This window comes from Thermobia domestica, chromosome 12, assembly GCF_964235325.1.
Source record: "Thermobia domestica chromosome 12, izTheDome1.hap1.1, whole genome shotgun sequence".
Lineage (NCBI taxonomy): Eukaryota > Metazoa > Arthropoda > Insecta > Zygentoma > Lepismatidae > Thermobia > Thermobia domestica.
Window position 1 is genome coordinate 227,427,863 of NC_137465.1, and position 20,546 is coordinate 227,448,408.

The 20,546-nt window shown below is 35.0% G+C and overlaps 1 protein-coding gene across 2 annotated transcripts in view; it reads right to left on the bottom strand.

Annotated features, from left to right (window-relative positions):
• LOC145665878 (ABC transporter G family member 20-like) overlaps positions 1 to 20,546 on the bottom strand; it is a 131,130-nt gene that overhangs the window by 67,086 nt on the left and 43,498 nt on the right. For both annotated transcript variants that reach the window (XR_014127672.1, XM_081732990.1), the window contains exons 9-12: positions 17,893 to 17,987; positions 15,639 to 15,834; positions 11,005 to 11,257; positions 2,691 to 2,803 (exon numbers count right to left, since the gene is read on the bottom strand). Coding sequence is in view for 1 of the 2 variants with exons in the window: in XM_081732990.1 (XP_081589116.1) it covers positions 2,691 to 2,803; positions 11,005 to 11,257; positions 15,639 to 15,834; positions 17,893 to 17,987 (657 nt within the window). In the remaining variant the exon portion in view is untranslated. The remainder of the gene's footprint in view (positions 1 to 2,690; positions 2,804 to 11,004; positions 11,258 to 15,638; positions 15,835 to 17,892; positions 17,988 to 20,546) is intronic.

Below are 20,546 nucleotides of genomic sequence, written 5' to 3' on the forward strand. Positions count from 1 at the left end.
GTGGATCTGCAGATTTGAGTGGCTCTAGCCGGACAAACGACCCGAGCAGTTGATAGCAATTTAAATCTAAACTGACTTTGTAGTTCTGGCCCAATATAGATATCTCTCTCGGTTTGGGAACGGTGGGCTAATCTATTCAGTCGGCTCCCGGTTCAGGATCTCAACTTCCACATCTCTGAATCTAGTTCTTCCATAATGAAAATGGTGACAACCCTTCTTGGGACTGCTTCCAGGCCTCGGTCTCCAGTTCTATCTTCCGAAAATGTCTCATTGATCACCATTCTAGCAACTAACTTACTTAGCCAATCACAAGAAATTACAAGTTAGAACAACCTTTTTAAGATGAAAGAAAAATGGGTGGTTCCAAACTATAATTAATTTCCAGAAATAACCATAATTTTACGAAAATAATTTGATTACTTCCTATAACAAAATTTGAAGCTAGAAAATAATTTTAAACCATGAAAGAAATATAGAAGAACTCAAACAATAGTCAAAATAATTAAATATGAAAAATTTAAGTAATATTAATAAATGTAAGTTAATTAGCGTATTTACCACAAAATAATTTTAGCTACGTGGATATTTCTTGAAAATACAAAATTTAGTATTCTATATTTTACACCAGACAATTTGCAGTACCGTGCAATGGCATTATTTGCGTCTCCTTTCTCTAAAAAGAGCAAATCTTAAAAGCCACAATTTTAGGTATGAACAACGAACGGGAGGGAAAGTGCACTTGCACCCAGAAAGGCCTAAACACAACAAATACAATCTTATTGTGTCTGTTTTTTCTTTAAATAATAATCTATTATGTTAGTGAAAAATAAAGCAAACACACTTGCAGAGGAAAGATGGTAATCTTTCATATATATATATATATATATATATATATATATATATATATATATATATATATATATATATATATATATATATATATATATATATATATATATATATAATTCAATATCGAGATTCAATCTCAATATATAAGTATGCAATTTCAGTGCAACTAGCTCTTTTTTCTTGATTTCTTGATTTTCCTTCTACATCTGTTAATTTTTTTTTTAAAAAAAACTTGTTTCCAACTACAATGATAAGAAACTTGTTTGTCACAAAGACAAAACTAATCTTCATATCAAAAACTGTGATAACTAACAAAATAGAACAGGTGTTTGCTACTGTTCGAGAATTGAGTTCTTATACTTGATAACAATTAAGCAATTTATGCTGGGATTTGTTGGCCATTTGTTTAAGCATTCTCCATGTGACCTTAAACTAATGCGACCTAAATATGATTTATGAATGTAGTATTCAAATAGGATGTCATCTTAGTAAATTTGCCATTATCATGAAGTCTGTTTCCAACAACAAATATTTATTTTAAATAACATTGTCATGGTTAATAAAATATCCTGATCATTTATTTGTAATATTTTTAAAAATCAAAATTTTTATACTATATAATTTACAACCAGAAATTTGGATATTTAAATTAAATCAGAGGGGAATACAGAAATGGCAAACAACAAATGACGTATTGAAAGTGAAAATAAGCCTTTAAGTATAAATACAAAGTTCGAGAACCATTAGTTATATTCGCTTATTCCTCTGCTTAGACATGCTTTGATTTCTGGTTTCAGCATCGTCAGTTGGAAAATGGCTTACTCTCCTGGAGTAACGTAAGTTTACCCTTTCATTGTTCCTCATTGGATATTTTGTATTATGACTAGGCTGATTGTGATGGGAGGTTTCCCGATAGCTCCCATTGTAATTTGTCATACATTTTATTTTCATAAATATGATAAACCACTATACTACCTAATTGTCTCTTGCACATGTAAATGATTTTGTACATTTAATATCACATAAATCTATGTTGAATGATGTTTGAATATTCAAGTTGCTAAAAGACATAAATATATAAAGGATCTGTTCTCTGATAATATGCCTCTATTATAGAACATTCTTACTTCTTCATTGTTTTGTATAATCGAGTTAAGTTTGTCAATTAAATATTTCTAGGTAGAATCTTCACTTTATCATTTCAATCATTTGAATCATAAATCTCTCTATTATTTTACGAGACAATAACCAAGGATCTTATAAAATAGAGGATCTGCCCTTACAACAAAATCTTGAAGCCATACGTCACAGTTTCGTCACCCCTACTCTGCCCACTCCGCCCAATAGGATCGCAATGTTTTCAGCCAACAATCATGGCGAAAAGGAAAGTTGCCAATCAGACGATGCAGAAACGAGAGTAGCCAATCAGACGCCGATGCTCGGTTGTTTTTTGGCTTCATCGATTTAATAGGATGAAGATACATATGGGCAGATCCTCTATTTATAACATCCTTGACAATAACCCATATATTTTTGAGAGATACGACACAATGTAGTTATTATAGATTTTGCCGCCCTTCTAAACTTGCAGCCCCGTGCAAGTGCACGTGTTGTACATATTGTAGAGTCGGCCCTGACCAGAGCACAGAAATATTTACAACTCAATTGTGTAATTTAGCGAACATTAAAGAAGGTGGCCTAAAATATGATACATCAACAGCTGGAAATCAAGACCATATTGATATCCTATGGAGATATATCCTATTTCTAAGTGGTTCTACATTGAACTTGTACAAATAACAGTACATAGACTACAATTACAATATGTTATTCACTGTTACCTCAACTTGAATAAAATTCACATGAGACAAATTATTTGCCGCTAAGTAATAACTGATTACTTCCTTTTGAGCATTGAATATTTTTTTCGTAAGGGTGAAGGCTAACTGCTGGTCTGAAATCAAATACAGAAGAAAAACTTTGAACGTATTAAAATAATTCCAGATTAAAAAGAAGCAACAAATTATATTGTCATATCTTCAGAAACGTGAAAGCAATGTACGATAAATATATTTCCTAACAAACATTTACGTAACTCTTACAATTATAAAAAGAAATACCAGAAAAAAAATCTATTTTCCAATTCTAAACAATTTGGTATTTATTAACGCTATAAAACAACGGATGAACATTTTTTTAAATTTCACTTTTTTCCTAGCTGAAACAAACTTTTAACTCTATCTTAAAGCCCTTTGTAAACATTATACTAGCATAAAACCAAAGATATTGCTTCCATAATAGCTGTAAACTTTACTTCAGAAACCTAATTACTGCAAAATTAAAATACCGCAAATTTTACAGTAATTATGTGATATCTTTAAATAGATAAAAGATAATCGAAATGTGGAACAAGAGCGCGCTAGATAATATTATTTTGCATGAGGTACCGTTATCACGAGTCACCTAGTAGCTTTCCGTTTGCAAACATTTATAAACGTGAAAATAAATGCCGATTTTCTAAATGGCTGGAAATCCAAAGCATATAAGTGAGTCGTGATAACGGTATCTTATGTAAAATAATATTGTGTATCGAGCTCTTGTTCCACTTTTCGATTATCTTTTATCTATTTGAAGATATCACATAATTACTGTAAAATTAGCGGTATTTTAATTTCACCGTGGTGGGACCTCTTAAAATAGTTGTGCTTACAAATTAACAATTTGGACCAATATGGAAATAGTCTCATTCTATATTAGTTATTAGTGATTTCTTTTTTATTTAATCTACTCAACGTACTGATAATTTTAGGAATTTGATCTATAGATTTATTCGATTTTTTTTTTTTTAAATCAAAGCAAACAATCTCTTATCTTTCTGATTTTGTTACTTCTAACAACATACATTTTTAACCTACTAAAGAAAAGCTTCTCAGTTTGATATACCTGCCGATCTTGTATGTATATATGTATACAGGGTGTTATAAAAAATATGTCACTATATTTTGGGAACAGCTCTCTCACATTAAAATAAGAAAAAAGTTCATTTGGACCTGTGCTCAAAAGTGGATAGTTTCGGAGATAATAGGGTGCCAAATACGTGAAACAAATAAACTTTAAAAGTTTATAGCTCCACTACTATAGAACCTATCGTAGTCAGGTCAAGATATCACTAAGGAACTGGTATGTGAACTATCCAAATATCCATGTTTAAGGATGCCTCAGTACCTGCCAGGCGCGGATCCAGGACGGATTTCTGGGGGGGCGGTAGGTCGTAATACTGCTACTTAGAGCTACTTTTAAGAGCTCTCGGATGGGTTTTATTTATATCTGCACAGTTTCATTTTCTGGGGTCCGCCCCTGTTCCGGTACGTCCCCTCTGGATTCGCCCCTGGTACTGCACACCAATTTTTAGAAAGGTAGGTGGAGAGTGATCAAGTACTCCCAAACAGCCTCTCTCAAAATGATTCTGCAAGTACCGGGGGTTCTGAAAGATGGATATTTGGATAGTTCATATACTAGTTCGTCAGTGATGTCTTGATCCGACTAATCGGTCGTATAGTGAGGAACTATGGACCTTTAAAGTTCATTTTTTCACGTTTTCAGCATCGTATAACTACGATACTATGCACTCCCGACCACAGGGTTTATTTTCTTATTTTGATGTGAGGCATCTACCTGTATTTCCGAAATATTGGGACATTTTTTTGTAGAACCCGGTACATATTTATGTATGTTTGGGTTAACTTCCGCAGATGGTGGCCTCGAAATCAAAATTTAGGAAAAATTAATATTAAAATTAAAAAAAAAAAAGAAATGTCAGCATGAGACTAACAAAAAGGTAATAATCGTCAATACTGTAGAGCAGGGCGCAAAAATTTCTAAGTCAGATGCACTCGCCAATCCAAAGATGACGGTCACCTGTATTTCTTACGTACAAATTATGAGATCCCCTCCCTCCTCCCTCCTGGCCTTTGATTTGACAAAGAAAGCCTTCACATTCCGTGTTTTATCTCACTCAGTGATAATTATTTTCGTGCGAAACAGAAACTGTGCAGCCCTCTGATTTTAGACAGAAACCATTTCTATTAAACATTGGTAGCCAGCTCTAAATTCCTAGTCTCCAATGACAACCTGACGACCGGAAATTTTGCGTCCTGCTGTAGGGCGAGAATGAGGGAGAAAAACGAAGTTAAATTGTGGACTATGAATTCGCATATTAATGCGATATTAGGTAAACAGGCAATAGAGCATGTGTAAGTGTTTCAAATTCACTATGTTAGCTATTAACTAACCTAGGAAGTGTATGTTACAATAATGGAGGGAAGTAAATACATGTACTAAAACTAAGCAACAGCTACGGCGCATGATACCCCTACTCGTGCGCACGGCTGCGCAATCACGTGGTCTGTAACGCATGTGATCATATCACCTTCTATGGCAACCTAGTACAGGTAAGAGATGAACTTTACAATGCCTGCTCCAGTTGTTATCCTTACGAAGATATGAGAATCTACACTTCATTAATTTTAATAACAATAGGTTCAAACTTACCTACCCCTAAGCTAACTCGACCCTACCTACTCTACTATACGCTTTTAAAGCGCTCTTACCTATCAATATGTAGCTGGAGTGTGTACTGTAAAGTTTACCTCATGTAAGGATTAATTTCGTAGACGTTTTGTAAATTTTGACTTCTCAGAAACCACAGCAAGAAGGTAAAGATTCACTGTTTTTGTTATTTCTGATTAGTGCGTAGATTGCAACACTTAACAGTTTAAAGGTACTAATTTTCGCAGTAATACAATCATGGGCGCCCGCCCACTCTCACACAATCACATCAAAAGACCAAGGGCGCCGATTTCTCTGTAAATTGGGGTGGGGCATTCAGATGCAGAAGGTAGCTATATATATGAAGATTTTAAGACAAATTGCACTCAAATTATGCCAAATATTGTATACTCATAAATACAATAGGGGGGCCCACATGAGCTTTGGGGGGCCCGGGCCCCTTCGTCTCCCCAGGATCGGCGCCCTTGCAAAAGACGTATGCACGTAATCCTTCACGTCGAACTGATCAGTTATTTTAGCACATAGTATGTCTTCATTAACTATAGGTCTATAGTAAACATACAATATATTTTTAAAAAATCAAAAGATTAGATATTAGGATAGCATTGACAGGAAAAAGACAACACAAATAATCTACTTAACCTACATTTTATTCACTGGTGTTCGTTGAACAGAAATTCTAGCCGACGAGGACCCTCCTTAGCGAATCTTGTAGTTGCTTGCTCTATTAATACACTCTTGTTTACAAGCACATGTTTTCGGTGGACACAATCTACACAGTCCACTGAGTCTTTCCTCCTCCGTTCTTGAGCGTAACCAAGATTTTACTCTCATTAAAGTACTAAATGAACGTTCTACTGTGCAAGTAGTCGCTGGGACAGTATTCTGTTACACTTCCAACAGCGACAGCATAGGCTTCGGTAGCTGTGTATAGTTGGTGAAAGCAAATGAAATGAAATCTTTAAGTTTTACGTCCCACGATTATGCCGACTAGGCTAAAGGAGACGGTCGTGATGAGAAATGAGTGAAATGGTTGAATGAAGAAAGTGGGAGAAAACGGGAGAACCCTGATAAAACCCACGCATACGGTGTTCGTCCAAAACAAAGTTCACTTGGCGCGAGCGGGGATCGAATCGAAGACCCCCCATGTACCAGATGTAAAAGTTGGTAAAAGCTGTTGGTGACATCTCAGCGATGATTTTCAAACATGTCCAAAATAACTTCATGTACCTTGGAAAGATCTATTGCCTCTCCTTGTAGAGCATTTGTAGTTGGCTCTAAAATAGTACTGTATTTGGCCATGATGTGCATCAGGGGCGGATCCAGGAACGACTTCTGGGGGGGCGGTGGGTTGTCATACTGCTACTTTTAAGGGCACCAAACTTTGGGATGGGTTTTATTTATATATAAAAAATAAGAAAGTTTCCTCTTCTGCGGGGGGGGCGATCGCCCCGTTCGCCCCCCCTGGATCCGCCCCTGATGTGCATTGATATAAATGTACCAGATGACGCTGAAGAATGTAAGTACGTAATGAGCACTTTGTTACGCGCTTTCGTTTCCACCAGGGGACAGCTGTTTTAGGCAATTCACTATTTCTGAGATTTTTCCAAACATATTCTGATGCTTTTGTGCTTTGCAGACCACCATGTTTCACAGAAGAGAGTCACATTAGAAACAAGATATTTTCTGACATACCTTTCACGAAAATAATTGATTATATTTTGCATAGTTAGAATTTTGAATGTGTTTAACTTCATTAGTGTCATTAATAACCAAATTTAATTTATGGCTAGTACAGTGAAGAAATAACGCCTTAGAATATTGTTTTTGTATTATTCTGTTCCAAGGTAATGTTCCTAGGAACATTCGCTCCTACCATTGTGGCGCATCCGTCCTAACCCTGTCCACATAATTTCGACATATCAAGGTCACATTTTGACAAAAAGGATAAAACTTCAGTTACAATTGACTTTGCATTCAGTTCCTGCAGAGCCACAAAACCAAGGAATTCTTCTATTTTGGGTTGATTTAGAGTTGAGTCTAAATATCTAATTTCTACTGACAACTGCTCTACACCAGAAATGTCCACACTTTCATCAGCAATTACTCAGAATGATTTTCTTTATTTGCTTCCTTAACTAAAACATTTTTAAATTTCTTTTCACAAACTGAAATCAATTCATTTTGAACTCATTGTGAAATATATTTCGTATTGCAGATCGTCCTTCAATGCGTTATTTGAACACAGTGGGCCTTATGTAGAGTCGTTCTGACGAGTGATTAGTGCCATACTAAAGAGTTCGACTAACATATGTTTCCTGCAGTAGTAAGGCCTTTAGTATGACGTTAGTCATACGTCAAAACGACTGCATAAGGCGGAGTGTCTCCACCCTCGACACGAAAGTCTAACAGATCAAGGAACACGCTCGAGTTTGATGTATCACCTAGAAGAGATATATCATGTTGTGCAGAAAAAGATGGAAGATAATATAGGAACTAGATTTCTTTCTGTTACTTTCAACTTGCTTGATTCTGGTATTCGGACAACGCTATTCTCATCTTTTGCTTCTTTGGAAAAAGGTCATATCCATTCTGAACACTACACCATTAACAGATTTAAAAAAAAAAAAAAGCATCTTCGGCTTCCGAAACCAATTAAACTCAAACTTTTGCTACCAGAAGAGCCTATAAAAGTTAACCTTTTTCAAAAATCCAGGAGGGGGCAATTGCCCCTCTCGCTTCCCTCTGTGGGCTCCCATGAATACAATGTAAAGTAAACGCATTTAGTTAAGAGCAAAGAAAACACGCAAATATGAAATATTTGTGATTAATAGTTAGGAATGAAGGAGGGGAATCAAACAGTAGTAACTGTGAATAGACATAGAACTTTTATGTCTATTGCAAATGTCTAGCTTCCCTCTCCCTCCCCTAAGTTGCACTGTCAAAATGAAATAACAAAAATCATCCCAGGTCCAAACTTCATCTATGTTGAAAATTTGATCGAGATAGGTTGGGTGGTTTAAGAATTATTGTCACAAACATAGTGACTTTCTTTTATATATGTATAGATTTATATATGTGCAAAATAATTCTATTTATTTGTAAGGGTCAATATTAAAATACTGATATATTTACAATATTTGTAGAAAGCATGCAAGGCTATTACCGTACTTTTGATTTGATATGTATATTAACATTGCATGTACAAAAAATGCAATTTAATATTTCATAAAATATGCGTGTATATACCTAAGCACAATCTTATAAGAAAATGTGATTGAAAATTTAAAAATTTGAAAAATATTAATAAATATTTAAAAAAAAAAACATTTAAATGGTAATGATTTCTGTAACGCCTGATGAGAAAACTTATTCTGAAATATACGGCAACCAGATAAATAACTAAAGTGGGTTGCATATAACCAAGGGGTTAAGAACACATTATCATCACTCTGCCATCTGCAGGTATATTTCCGAAATTAAGCTACCTACATACTGTTATGTGGTTCGGTCACAAACCATTCCATCTAATGACTCAATTTCACCGGAAGTGGCACTTACCATTGAAAAAAAAATGAAAATGAAATTTTTGAGTTTTACGTCCGACTGTTATGCCGGCTAGGCTAAAGGAGACGGTGATAATGAGAAATAAATGAAATGAAGAAAGTGACAGGAAACGGGAGAACCCCGAGGAAACCCAAGCACACGGTGTTTGTCCACCACAAAGTTCACTTGGCGGGAGCTGGGATAGAAACCAGGGACCCTATGCACCAGGGGTGAACGCTCTACCACTGAGCCACCACGGCCCCTGCTCTTAAAATTGAGTTAGCCAGACCACATATACATTTGTTCACGTATGTTTCGTAGGGAGGCCCATTTTATAAAAAGTTAATGTCCTGCCTTTAGTTTAGGTATCTAACTAAGCTATTGGAATAAAGAAAAGAATGGAAAAAATAAACACGTTTAAAAGAAAAATAACTGACTGACTTTAAAAACGTACTAAAAAGCAGAAAATAAAAACTATGAACAAGAATTTTAGGAATGATCCAAAAATGGATCAAAAGATTGCGATCTTGGCCAAAAATTAGTTTTTGGATCAGGGGCTACAAAATTCTTGAACAGCCCCTAAATCATATTTTCGTATTTTCTACGGAATAAACACATCATACTGAGTTAAGTAATACTTTGGGTTTGGCTACACTATATGTAATTCTCCAGATATAAGGTGTACAAGAAAATTTTTCATTGAAATATATTGGATATTTTGATCCAAAAGGTACGAATTGACTTCAAGCAAAGCACTGTTTCTTTTTAGTGCCACGTCGAACAAAGTATTGTCTCATAAAGCTATCATCGATTTTTTTTCACATAACTAGGCATTTTGTCCGGTCAAAATATTTTTATATATAATAGTAATGAATTAATGCTGCTTTTAATTACTTTATTATTGTTATTTTCTCATTTTATTTTTTTTAAATTTTATTTATTTTTTATTTTATTTTATTTTGAAGTCGGTAAATATTTCTAAATAAAACTTTTTAGGTAGCTTTCACAATAGGATGCTGTGAACCACCCGTATGAGCTGCAACTTCTAGCTATATATTGTCTTAAATGTACGCCTTCACACATGCGCTTCGGTGCAAGTGAGCCGGGGCTCTGAGCTGCTATGTAGATCACCATGCCAGTACCTGGCTCGTGCGGCCGTGTGGCGGGGAAGAAAATAATAAGAAGCAGTCTTATGAGAGTTCTTCACATGTTAGCGTGAACTCAGTTGGAATGGAGAAAAGTGTATATATATATTTCATGTTAAAAATTTTCTGTTTGGTGTTACTTTGATGAAATGCACACTATACTATTATACAGTTTGTCAAACGAAAATATAGACATCCTGAAGTAATTGAAAAATTTTTCTTTCATCTCTCAGTTTAGGAAGCAGACTGCAAAAAGAACATTCTTTCAGTTTTGATCGATTTATAGAATGAAACCGCATTGTTCTATATCGTCTTTTTCCTTTTTTCTTGCAATTTATCGCCAAGATTAAAGCTAGACCTTCTGATTCTTTTGAGCGGCTCAGAAGTATTCAATGTCTTCACACTACAGGTTCACACGAGCAGCTCACGCGAGCGACTCACAAGATCCTAGTGTGGAGGCAGCCTTATTTCTGTGTGAAGATGAGTTTTATCATATTTGAATTCAATATGTAAAAGTCTCAATTGATTTAATTATTTTTAAACATGACGAAACGTCATTTTTAAAGCAAAGAACATTAAAATAAAACTGCAAAAGAAAATCAATTAAAAAATTAACGTACGATAATTCACTCTTTCTTGTGTTAATGTAAACCATCGTCAGTGGTGTATTTACGATTTTGTTTCGGAGGGGGGGGGGGTTGCTAACTTTATTTCTGGAAATGTGAAAATTCTACAAGATACTACTTTTACTTTAAAATAGTAAATAAAATTTGAGGGGGCTTAGGCCCGGAAGCTCCTCTTAAATATGCCACTGACCATTGTAATCTACTTTCAACAAAAGAAACGAGTTACTATCTTGCATATTGCGTTGTATATCCACTAAATCATTACAAACCTGTGGCATCCAAAGATACATACAAGCGAGTAGCTTGAACGTTTTCTAAAATGACGGTTACAAGATCCCTGCAGCTTGGAGGAAGATCGTCAGATTTGCCCAGAATGCTGGGAGTGCCATTTGGTCTTGCGAAAGTTAGTATCGTATCAATATTGTTGATACTTTCCGAATAATTTGCAGGAAAGATCATATATCCAGCAAGGTTTCCTTTAAGGGCACTCTTGATTGCTTTCGCCTCTGTTTCAAACCAGAACTATAAGGTGTTAAACAATATTTTAAGTTAGATGTATAATAGAAATTTTGGGTAATTGCTGTTATGTATAATAGGTGGTCACAATTAGCATTTGCAATTATGGAAGAAAAGTTCTTTCTCTAACATAGCACCTTCTAGTTCTAATACATAGTCATTTCTAGAAAATATTATATTTTAAGCTTAGAATATAGGGTGTTTCAGAGAGAATGGCTTGATTTTAAAAGTTTATATGTATTGATAAAAACATACTACAAAAATAAGATAAATTGCAAAATACTCATGAAATCTTTATGTTTTAGCTATACTTATGTGTCCACCATTCTATGTGTCTACAAGCAGCAGTACGAATGACAAACTTTACACAATGTATCTGCGTTTAGGGCCTACAGTAGTTATGGCGGCTGTTATTCTGTTCTTCACTTCTTCTATGTCACGAGTTTAAGAAGGGGGGATGAGATGCACGCGGATCAATGCCAAAACGTCGACGAAAAGCACGCTGGACCGAGATCACTGACTCAGTCTTTGCAAACCGCAGCACACAAAACGTCTTCTCTTGAGCGGACACCATCTTACTTCTGACTAACTGTAAACTGAGAAGACGCATTGAGTGACATCTAACGGCGATTTTCTGAAACTCTACGCCACGCCCATTCAAACTACATTCATTTCCTTGCCGGCATATCCCGCGTTCCAAAATTAGGTCATTCTTTTTGAAACACGGTGTATTATCTACCATTTTAGTATATATTGGCATAAATATACGACATAAATTTTATGCTAAATTTTAATTCCGATTTGACATTATGCTCTTGTTTATATAGTGCAAACAGAAAGCAATCGGAAGCTTCTAACTCAACTATTTATAATTTTGCAGTTTGAAGAATGTAAATATTTGTTTCGACATTCAAAAAATAACATTTGGATCTGTGACCAACCTGTCAATTATCACCATTTTGAATTCTGTTATTGTGTTATAGGTTGAAACATATACGTCACGTATTAGATGCAGAAATGTTGCATATAGAGGTACATGTCAAAAAAGACCGATTAAAAAAAAACAAGAAAATGATAGAAGAAATTTATTGTAAATCATACATAAGTACAATGTACATAGTTTGGCTATTTATTGGTGTAATCACAATGAACCTCCAGACATTTCTGGTAGCATGGCATAAATTTCCGTATAAGCTACAATCTGTAAAAATCTGCCACCTGAGACTGCAGCCAGCCCACAATTGATACTGTCGTGGAAGCGCTTAGATGCAAGCCACTTTTCAGCTGAAGAAAAAGACCGCTGGGGCTAGGCCGGGGTTGTAAGTGGGGTGATTGAATAGTTCTTATCGAAACCTTTGAATTGTTTCAACAATACGAGCACCTGTGTGTGGGCGGAAGTTGTCATGGATGAGAAGAATTTCAGAGTGTAACATTCTTCTCCGTCGATTTTGAATGGCACGTCACAGATTATTCAGTATTTGGGAATACGCATCTCCTAAAAATGTTTGTCCTGGTTTCAAGAATTTCACAATAATCACAACCTTTTGGCCCCAAAATACGGCTGCCATGATTTTGTGAGTGGATGGTGTTTGTTTGAATTTCTTCCTTTTAGAAGAACCAGAGTATCATCACTGAATTGATTGCTGCTTTTACTCCCTAGTGACGTACGATGCCCAGGTTTCATCCCTTGCCACTGAGTGAAAAAATAGGTCATTTCCATCCTCCCCAGTGGGCCAAAAAATCACGAGTAGCTCTCATTCTTTACTCTTTGTGAGCGTCTGTCAGCATTTTTGGTAACCATTGCACACACGTCACAATTCGAGTCATTGTTTTCTCAGACACTTCGGGAAACTCTTTGACGAGTTCAGTTATTGTAAACTGGCGATTGGAACGCACTTCTTCGTTAACCACCAAATCTCCCGTCTATAAACTAGACCTTCCGCCACGGTCATCGTCATGAATATTTGAATGCCTTTCCCGAGACTCCACACCATTGCCTGTCCTGCCCTTCACTTATTACTGTCGGTCCGTAAATGACATATGAATCCAGAAATGTTAGTTGCATTCTGTCCTTTAGCGTTCAGAAATTGTATAACAGACCTCATTTTATATTTGACGGGATATTGTATTACGGCAACCATTTCACCTTACTGATATTTGCACGTACGCAGCTGCATTCGGACGATTTTATCTCTCTTGCAAGCACAGAATACTAGGGCATGCTCCTGTGAATGCTCAACTTCATTAGTGTTGCCAACTGCGCGTCAACAATTATCGGTCTTTTTTTTTTAAACATGCGTCTCGCATAAATACCTAAAAGAAACTACTTATGATGATTAAAATCTTAAACACACACTGGTCAGAAACGTTATAGATGAAGAAAAGTAATTATGGGTATGGGCAAAAATGAACATTGTCATGTTAGATAATACAATTTAAGTGCTGGACGAATAAATGGCAACCCAAGGAATGGTCTTTCTGGTAGGTAATTGATTGTAAATTTAGACACAAAAAATAAGAAATAAGTAGGGGAGGGCGGGGCTAGTAGTGACAGGGGCAAGTAGTGACAAAGCAGATATACCCTTTTCTGTGAGGTGGCAATGATGAGTGACGCCACTGCAAGTTTCAGAGTTTGGTACGCAGTAATCGAGGTGAAGTTGGAGGCAACACATCGTCGCGCGTTGATACTACATCAAATTTAGTGTTTTTAGTGCACAAAAGTAAAATTTAGGGAATGCTTTGGAATAGTGTCAGTTGAAGCTTATGGTGAGGTAAATAAAAATAGTTATTATATCTTTAGGCAGTAGTGTTTCCTACATTAGTTCATTTGATGTGTTGGAAGTAATACATTATTGTTTAAGTTCATCACACTGTGAAACAAAGAAAGGCAGGAGTGGGGCTAGTTGTGACACGTGATATGGGGCATATTGTGACGTTGTCACAACTTGCCCCACCCATGAATTTATGTTCGAATTTGTTTCATTTTCAGAGGTAGTTCGTAATTATAAACGGAAAACAAAGAGAGCTAAATCAACTGTAAAGGACTACGAAAAAGCTGCGATGGAAGTGGAATTAGGTGCATGCAGCTTACGTAAAGCACAAGAAATCTTCCATGTAAATAGAATATTCCTGCTTAGATATATGAAGAAGAACAACCGAAATGATGCTGTCACTATGGGATACGTATAGTTTTCTCAAAATCTGAAGGAAAAAAGTTGTGCAATTATGCACTGTCAACTTGCAAAATATTTTAGGGATTGGTCCTCGTGAGCTAAGAAGTTTAAACAAAAACATTTAAATAAAGAAAACAGAATTAAAAGTACGGGATTTAAAATACTGTTTGAAACTATGAGCATGGAAAAGAACAACGCAGAAGAAATCTTGTCTTAGATGACTTCGAGTATTCTGAAGATGATGACTGTTTTTGCTTAGTGTATTTTAAACCTTTCAGCAAATCAGCACACGGAGATGAATGGGTTCAATGCTTAGATTGTAAAAATGGGATCATGCGAACTGCATAAATAACGATCCCTATTATGTTTCCCTTAATTGCCAGTCTGATACTTAAATTAAGAAAACATTTTCATTGGTGTAGCTCAGTTTGCCTAAAATTAGCTAGCCTAAAATCAGCCTGTATATTCGGAATTTTTGGATCAGGTGGTTTCATAATATGTCCTTGACTTATTATTTAATAAAGCTTATGTTATTCACACAATCGTTATAAATTCTGCATTTTAACTTGCATACTAAATTGTAGTTGGGTTTAGTTTTTCTTTTAAAAATCATAATTCAACCTTTGAAGAATAGTCAGTTTACACTGTTAAAGCCACTTTGTTGGAGTGTTCTTTGGAAACTATTCATTGGGTTTATATTGTTATTTGAAACAAACAGATTTTCTTTCAATAAATAGTATATTACAGTAGTGTGTACTAATGATAATGTTTTATAAATGTTGTCATTACCTGCCCCATAGAGGGGGCATATTGTGCCAAATGATATGGTTGTGTATGAATATAATTTACTGTAAAACGAGTATGTCAATCCCGAGAGTTTTATGTTTGGCGGATGCCGGAAGGTCTAAGCTTTAGTAAGCAAGTGAAACTATTTCAGAAAAATGTTTTGTTAAGAAGGTACAAGGTTGAAGTAAAAATTGTCACAACTAGCCCCGCTCTCCCCTATTGTAGAAACTATAAAATATGAATATCTGTTACAGAGTATGCAAAGCAAGGACGGAGACAAAAAATACTATCCGTAGTGATAATTGATGCATTTTTCAACAGTTTCTATGTAGTACAAAGTATATTGATATTATTTATTTCCTTTCTATTCCTCAACTTTTCTTCTACAGATTGAACCATTTTAGACCAAGTCAATTCTTATTACTTACGAGTTTCATCGTGTCATCTTTATCCAGAGCTTTAATATATACACAACTGTGATATTCAAAGTTGAATGGGTAACATGCTTTTATATTTGTTTCAGGATTCACTATGCCGAAGGCGATTTCCCTTGGTGGCCCACCAACTGCCAGGCAAAATATCGCCACTTGCAATGGCGGCAAAATGAAAGAAAAGAGAAGGTACCTATTGAACAGAAGAATACGGAAAATAAAGTTTTCTAACTTTAACGTTCGTGTAGCATTGCTCCTTTAGTTTGTCCTATATCTAAATAGAACTACATAATGTCACATTTAACATCCATTACAATTCACACAAATATCTGCTAAGTGCTTCTTAAATTAAATATTTAAAAAAAAAAAAACACAATATGGTTTCCCACTATGATTTTAGTGGTAAAATGGTTGGTAAAGAATCTTTGCTGAGTATAAGTTCCGTTAATCACAGGTTTCATTATACAGGGTGTCTCAAAAGTACGCTGACATAGGGTAACTCTGTTATTATCAGAGACAACAAAATGGAAGAGGGGAAACTGTCTCCAAATGTGATGTTTTTAATCTAAAGTCAAGGATTTTTTTTTTTTTTTGCAAAATCGGAACCATTTGGGCCATACATCCTTTATACGCCCAATGTTAAATGAAAATGAAACGTTGCCATTTACCGGGATCCATAACATAAGTGAATGAAGTTACTGTCTTTTACGCTAACATGTCGATCGCCAGCCTCCATTTTAAACATGCTCCCATTCACTATATCTTTACAAAATTTATCCACCTCCGGGTAAATGGCAACCTTACATTTTCATTCAACATTGGGCGTATAAAGTGTACAGCCCAAACGGCTCGTCCGATTAAAAAATTTCTTTCACTTTAGATTGAAAACACCATATCTGGAGACGGTTTCCCCTCTTACATTTTGTTGTAACTCTGATTATAATAGAGTTACCCTATGTCAGAAGACTTTTGAGACACCCTGTATAATGAAATGTGTCCGTAATAATTGAAATAAACCTTTATTATAACTTGCACTTGGCACTTAAAGGCCAGCCTTTGACAGAAAAAGATAATAAATATTGTTTAAATGGTAATTAAAGGCCAGCCTTTGACAGAAAAAAGATAATAAATACTGTTTAAATGATAATTAAAGGCCAGCCGTTGACAGAAAAAAGATAATAAATACTGTTTAAATGATAATTAAAGGCCAGCCGTTGACAGAAAAAAGATAATAAATACTATTTAAATAGTAATTAAAGGTGCCTTGAAGTTTTGGCCATAATAGCTCTCTTATCCGTTTTTTGAATAATGATTTTAATTTCAACTGTTTGTATTCAGTTGGAATTTTGTTGAAGCATTTTATGAGATACTTCTTAACCGCTCCTGTTCCATATAGTTTTGAAGAATAAGATTCCCCATGTATTTGTTCTTTATGTCTTGTCTCATAATTATGAAAGTAACTATTTTTATTTACTATTATACTATTCATATTATTATTCATAACATTAAACATATAATACATAGCTGATTCTTTGGCTAAATAATCTATTGGTAATACTTTAGACGTTCTATAGGTATTTAAATTTGGGTTTAAGCGTGGCAGATTGTAGAGGGTACGTAATGCCCTATTCTGCAAAATTTGCAGAGGATGCAGTGAACTTTTGTTCGAACATACCCATATGTTCATGAGAGTGTACATATGCATAATAGATATTTTTTAAGGTTTGGTTATAATATATTTCTAAATCTGTTAAGCATCCCTATTATTGGGAAATTTTTTTAAACACCCCTATTATTGGTAAGATTTATAGTCTCCAAGATGCAAAATTATTATTATTCCTAGGTGTTTAGTTTCAATAATTCTTCTTATTTGTTGGCCTTGCAAATAAATATTTATATTATGGTCTACTTGGATATCTGTTTTCTAATGAAAACTTATATATGCACTTTTTTTCTGCATTTAGTGCAAGTTTATTGCAATTTAACCAGTCCTGCAGTAGATTTAGATCCTGCTGTATTATATTTTCTAATGTATTTTTATTTTCCGCTGTGTATGATATATACATATCGTCTGCGAATAATACTAACGTACCATTTAGTTTGATGTTTGCTACATCATTTATATATATATATTAAAAATAGGAGAAGCCCCAAACAGGAACCTTGTGGCACTCCACATATAATTGTCTGTTTTGTACTTGTAAAACTGTTTACCTTAACATATTACTTTCGTCCGTTTATTATTACTTACGCTACATTTCGCTTTATTCCAATTAAATTTTTGCAAAGAAGAGCCATCATTCTGGTGCAGGATGGCATAGAACACGTGACACAAAATTTTCTTAGCTGAAATAATGAAAAGTTTATAGGATGAATTTTTCATTATTTTGATTTCAGTTTTTTTAAAATAAATAGCAATAAATTAGAACATCTTTAGCCTTACAAATACTATTTCAATTATTCAAATGCAAATTATGTAATGTCGAAATGCATTTGCATAAATTTTGAGACACTGAAACCTACAAACAAGAGAGAGCTACAAATTTCTGAACTATTTATTGTCAATTTCACTCATGTTTTAGGAATATCTAATTTCATCTATATACAGTAACCCTCGACTAACCTAATACGCTGCTTACGACAATGTGTAGTTACGTAGTAAATCTAGAAAACTGCTTCTTGATGCTTCATTTGTAAGACTTATAAAATAATACTGTAAATTATATAAATTACAGATTTATCACTTTAATGGAAAACCCTGAAGCTGGTAACACGTCAGATGTGTGGATTAGCAACGGTCAGACGTACACATCAGCGCCGGACTGTTGGTAGTGCTATGTTAGGGAAAGCTTTGTACTACGAGTAGATGAGGAGCATAGAACACAAGTGTGGAGAGGACTGATCAGATGCTGATAATGTAAAATTGGCAATTTCTCTGATTTTCAAAGATGATAAATTGTTGGAGTTCGGTTGTGGTGCGAACCTGACGAAAGTGGAAAGTGAGTTGGATGTGTCGCGAGGGACATGACATATTCGTAAATCCAATGTGACAACAGTCTACAATACTCACGCCAAAACCATATGAAGAAAGCTTCCAGTGTCAGATTGTGCTGAACATTAAAAGTTGATTGTAAGTCAGAACAGTCATGCGACTGCATGTAACGGAAAAAAACTTAAACAACACTTCCCATAACTTGTATTGATAATCAAAGTCTGTCGCGAGTTACCTGGGATGGGCTTACGGTGTCGGGTTGGACGGGTGAAACCGCTGGTAAGTTACTATCACATTTTAGCACGACGCGAATGTATCCACGAACATGGAACACTGACTGCACGCAACTGGAAACGTGTGATATGGTTGAATGAACCATCGCTTACTGTAACGCCCCTATCCAGGCCCAATCACTGCAACGCGGGAAATACGTTGAACGATCTAGCCAACAGAAAGGGCTTTGCGCGGACCAGATACATGCTCAAGAATTACTGGTGGAATGAAAATCCAGAGGTTTGGCAATATGGCAAAATCACAATAAAGCAGTATAAATTCAATAAGAAACACAACAAATCAGATTTATAATTTTATTTACAATTAATAATACAGATTAAAAAAAATTCTTCTTCTTCCTGGTAAACTTTAGTCAAAAAAATTAATTTTTGAAAAAAATTATTTGTATAGAAATTATTATGTCAATTTCTTCTTGGATGAAATTTCAATTATCATTGGATACAATGCACACAAAGGCCAATCCAGGACCTCTCTCATTAAAGGTAACAAAATTCCAGATTCAGTTTACAGACGTCGGAGGCCAGTCTAGGACCTCTTCCATTAAATGCAACAAACCCAGATTATCCACTAACGTTTGAGGCCAGTCCAGGACCTCACCTTCTTCAGACCTAAATTTTACCTATTAAAACTCCCGAACTATCAAGTTTAATTTATTTCTACCTTTTTTAGTAAAGATTTCCTTCCTGTATTTGTACTCTCTGATCAAGTCAAGAAACTATCAAAGCAGCTAATATTCCAACAAATAAATTAATAACTTCCTTAAATCCAGAAAAAAATATCTTTTTTCAATAATTATATTACTTATATTCCGATGCCTGAGACTCGTATATTAATTTCCAAACAAGTTATTTCCTCTCTAATTATTTTTAATCAAAAAAATATTATTTTTTTTCTTTAACTTCACGCGTAATAATTCCAAGAAAACAATATTTGAAATCGCAGATTCTGGTGACCAAACCTGAAAAAGACAACATTCATATAACTGAGGTTTTGGGTCCAAACCCTCCACCTCGCTTCCCCTGGATTTTCAGTTGGAACAGGGACAACCGTAATGAATCCTTATTCTTTGAGAATTAAGTAAGCCAATTACTCTCAATTTTGGAGGCAATAACACAACCCACACAAGACGTCACAAACATTGGACTTAAACCGGAACTAACTTAGTACAAAGTTTTAACACTCACCTCATTTTTTCCTTAGTAATATATTACCTCTCTGGAATAATTCCTGGCTTCAATTGACTTTGGACTACTCCATGCAAACAAGAATAATTTTCATTTGTGAGGAGAAAATAGCATAAAGAGAAATCCCCGGGCCTGGGGACCACCGGAGTCCGAAATCCGATCAACTTAATATCCCAAGAGGGAAAAGAAATAGTTACCTCTCATGCATACTTTTCCATTACTAATTAAAAAAATTAATATTTTTACACATCACTCAAAAAAAAATAAATTACATTTCGTCAAACCACTCTAGGGCAACAGCTGCTATAACAAACCAACAGCAATTAACATAAGCACACGAAAAATTGCTTACTTCTCACAATTCCAATACGTAATATATTAACTCGAACAACACTTCACTCCTCATAGCACAAATTATTCTTGTTTTGCACTGTT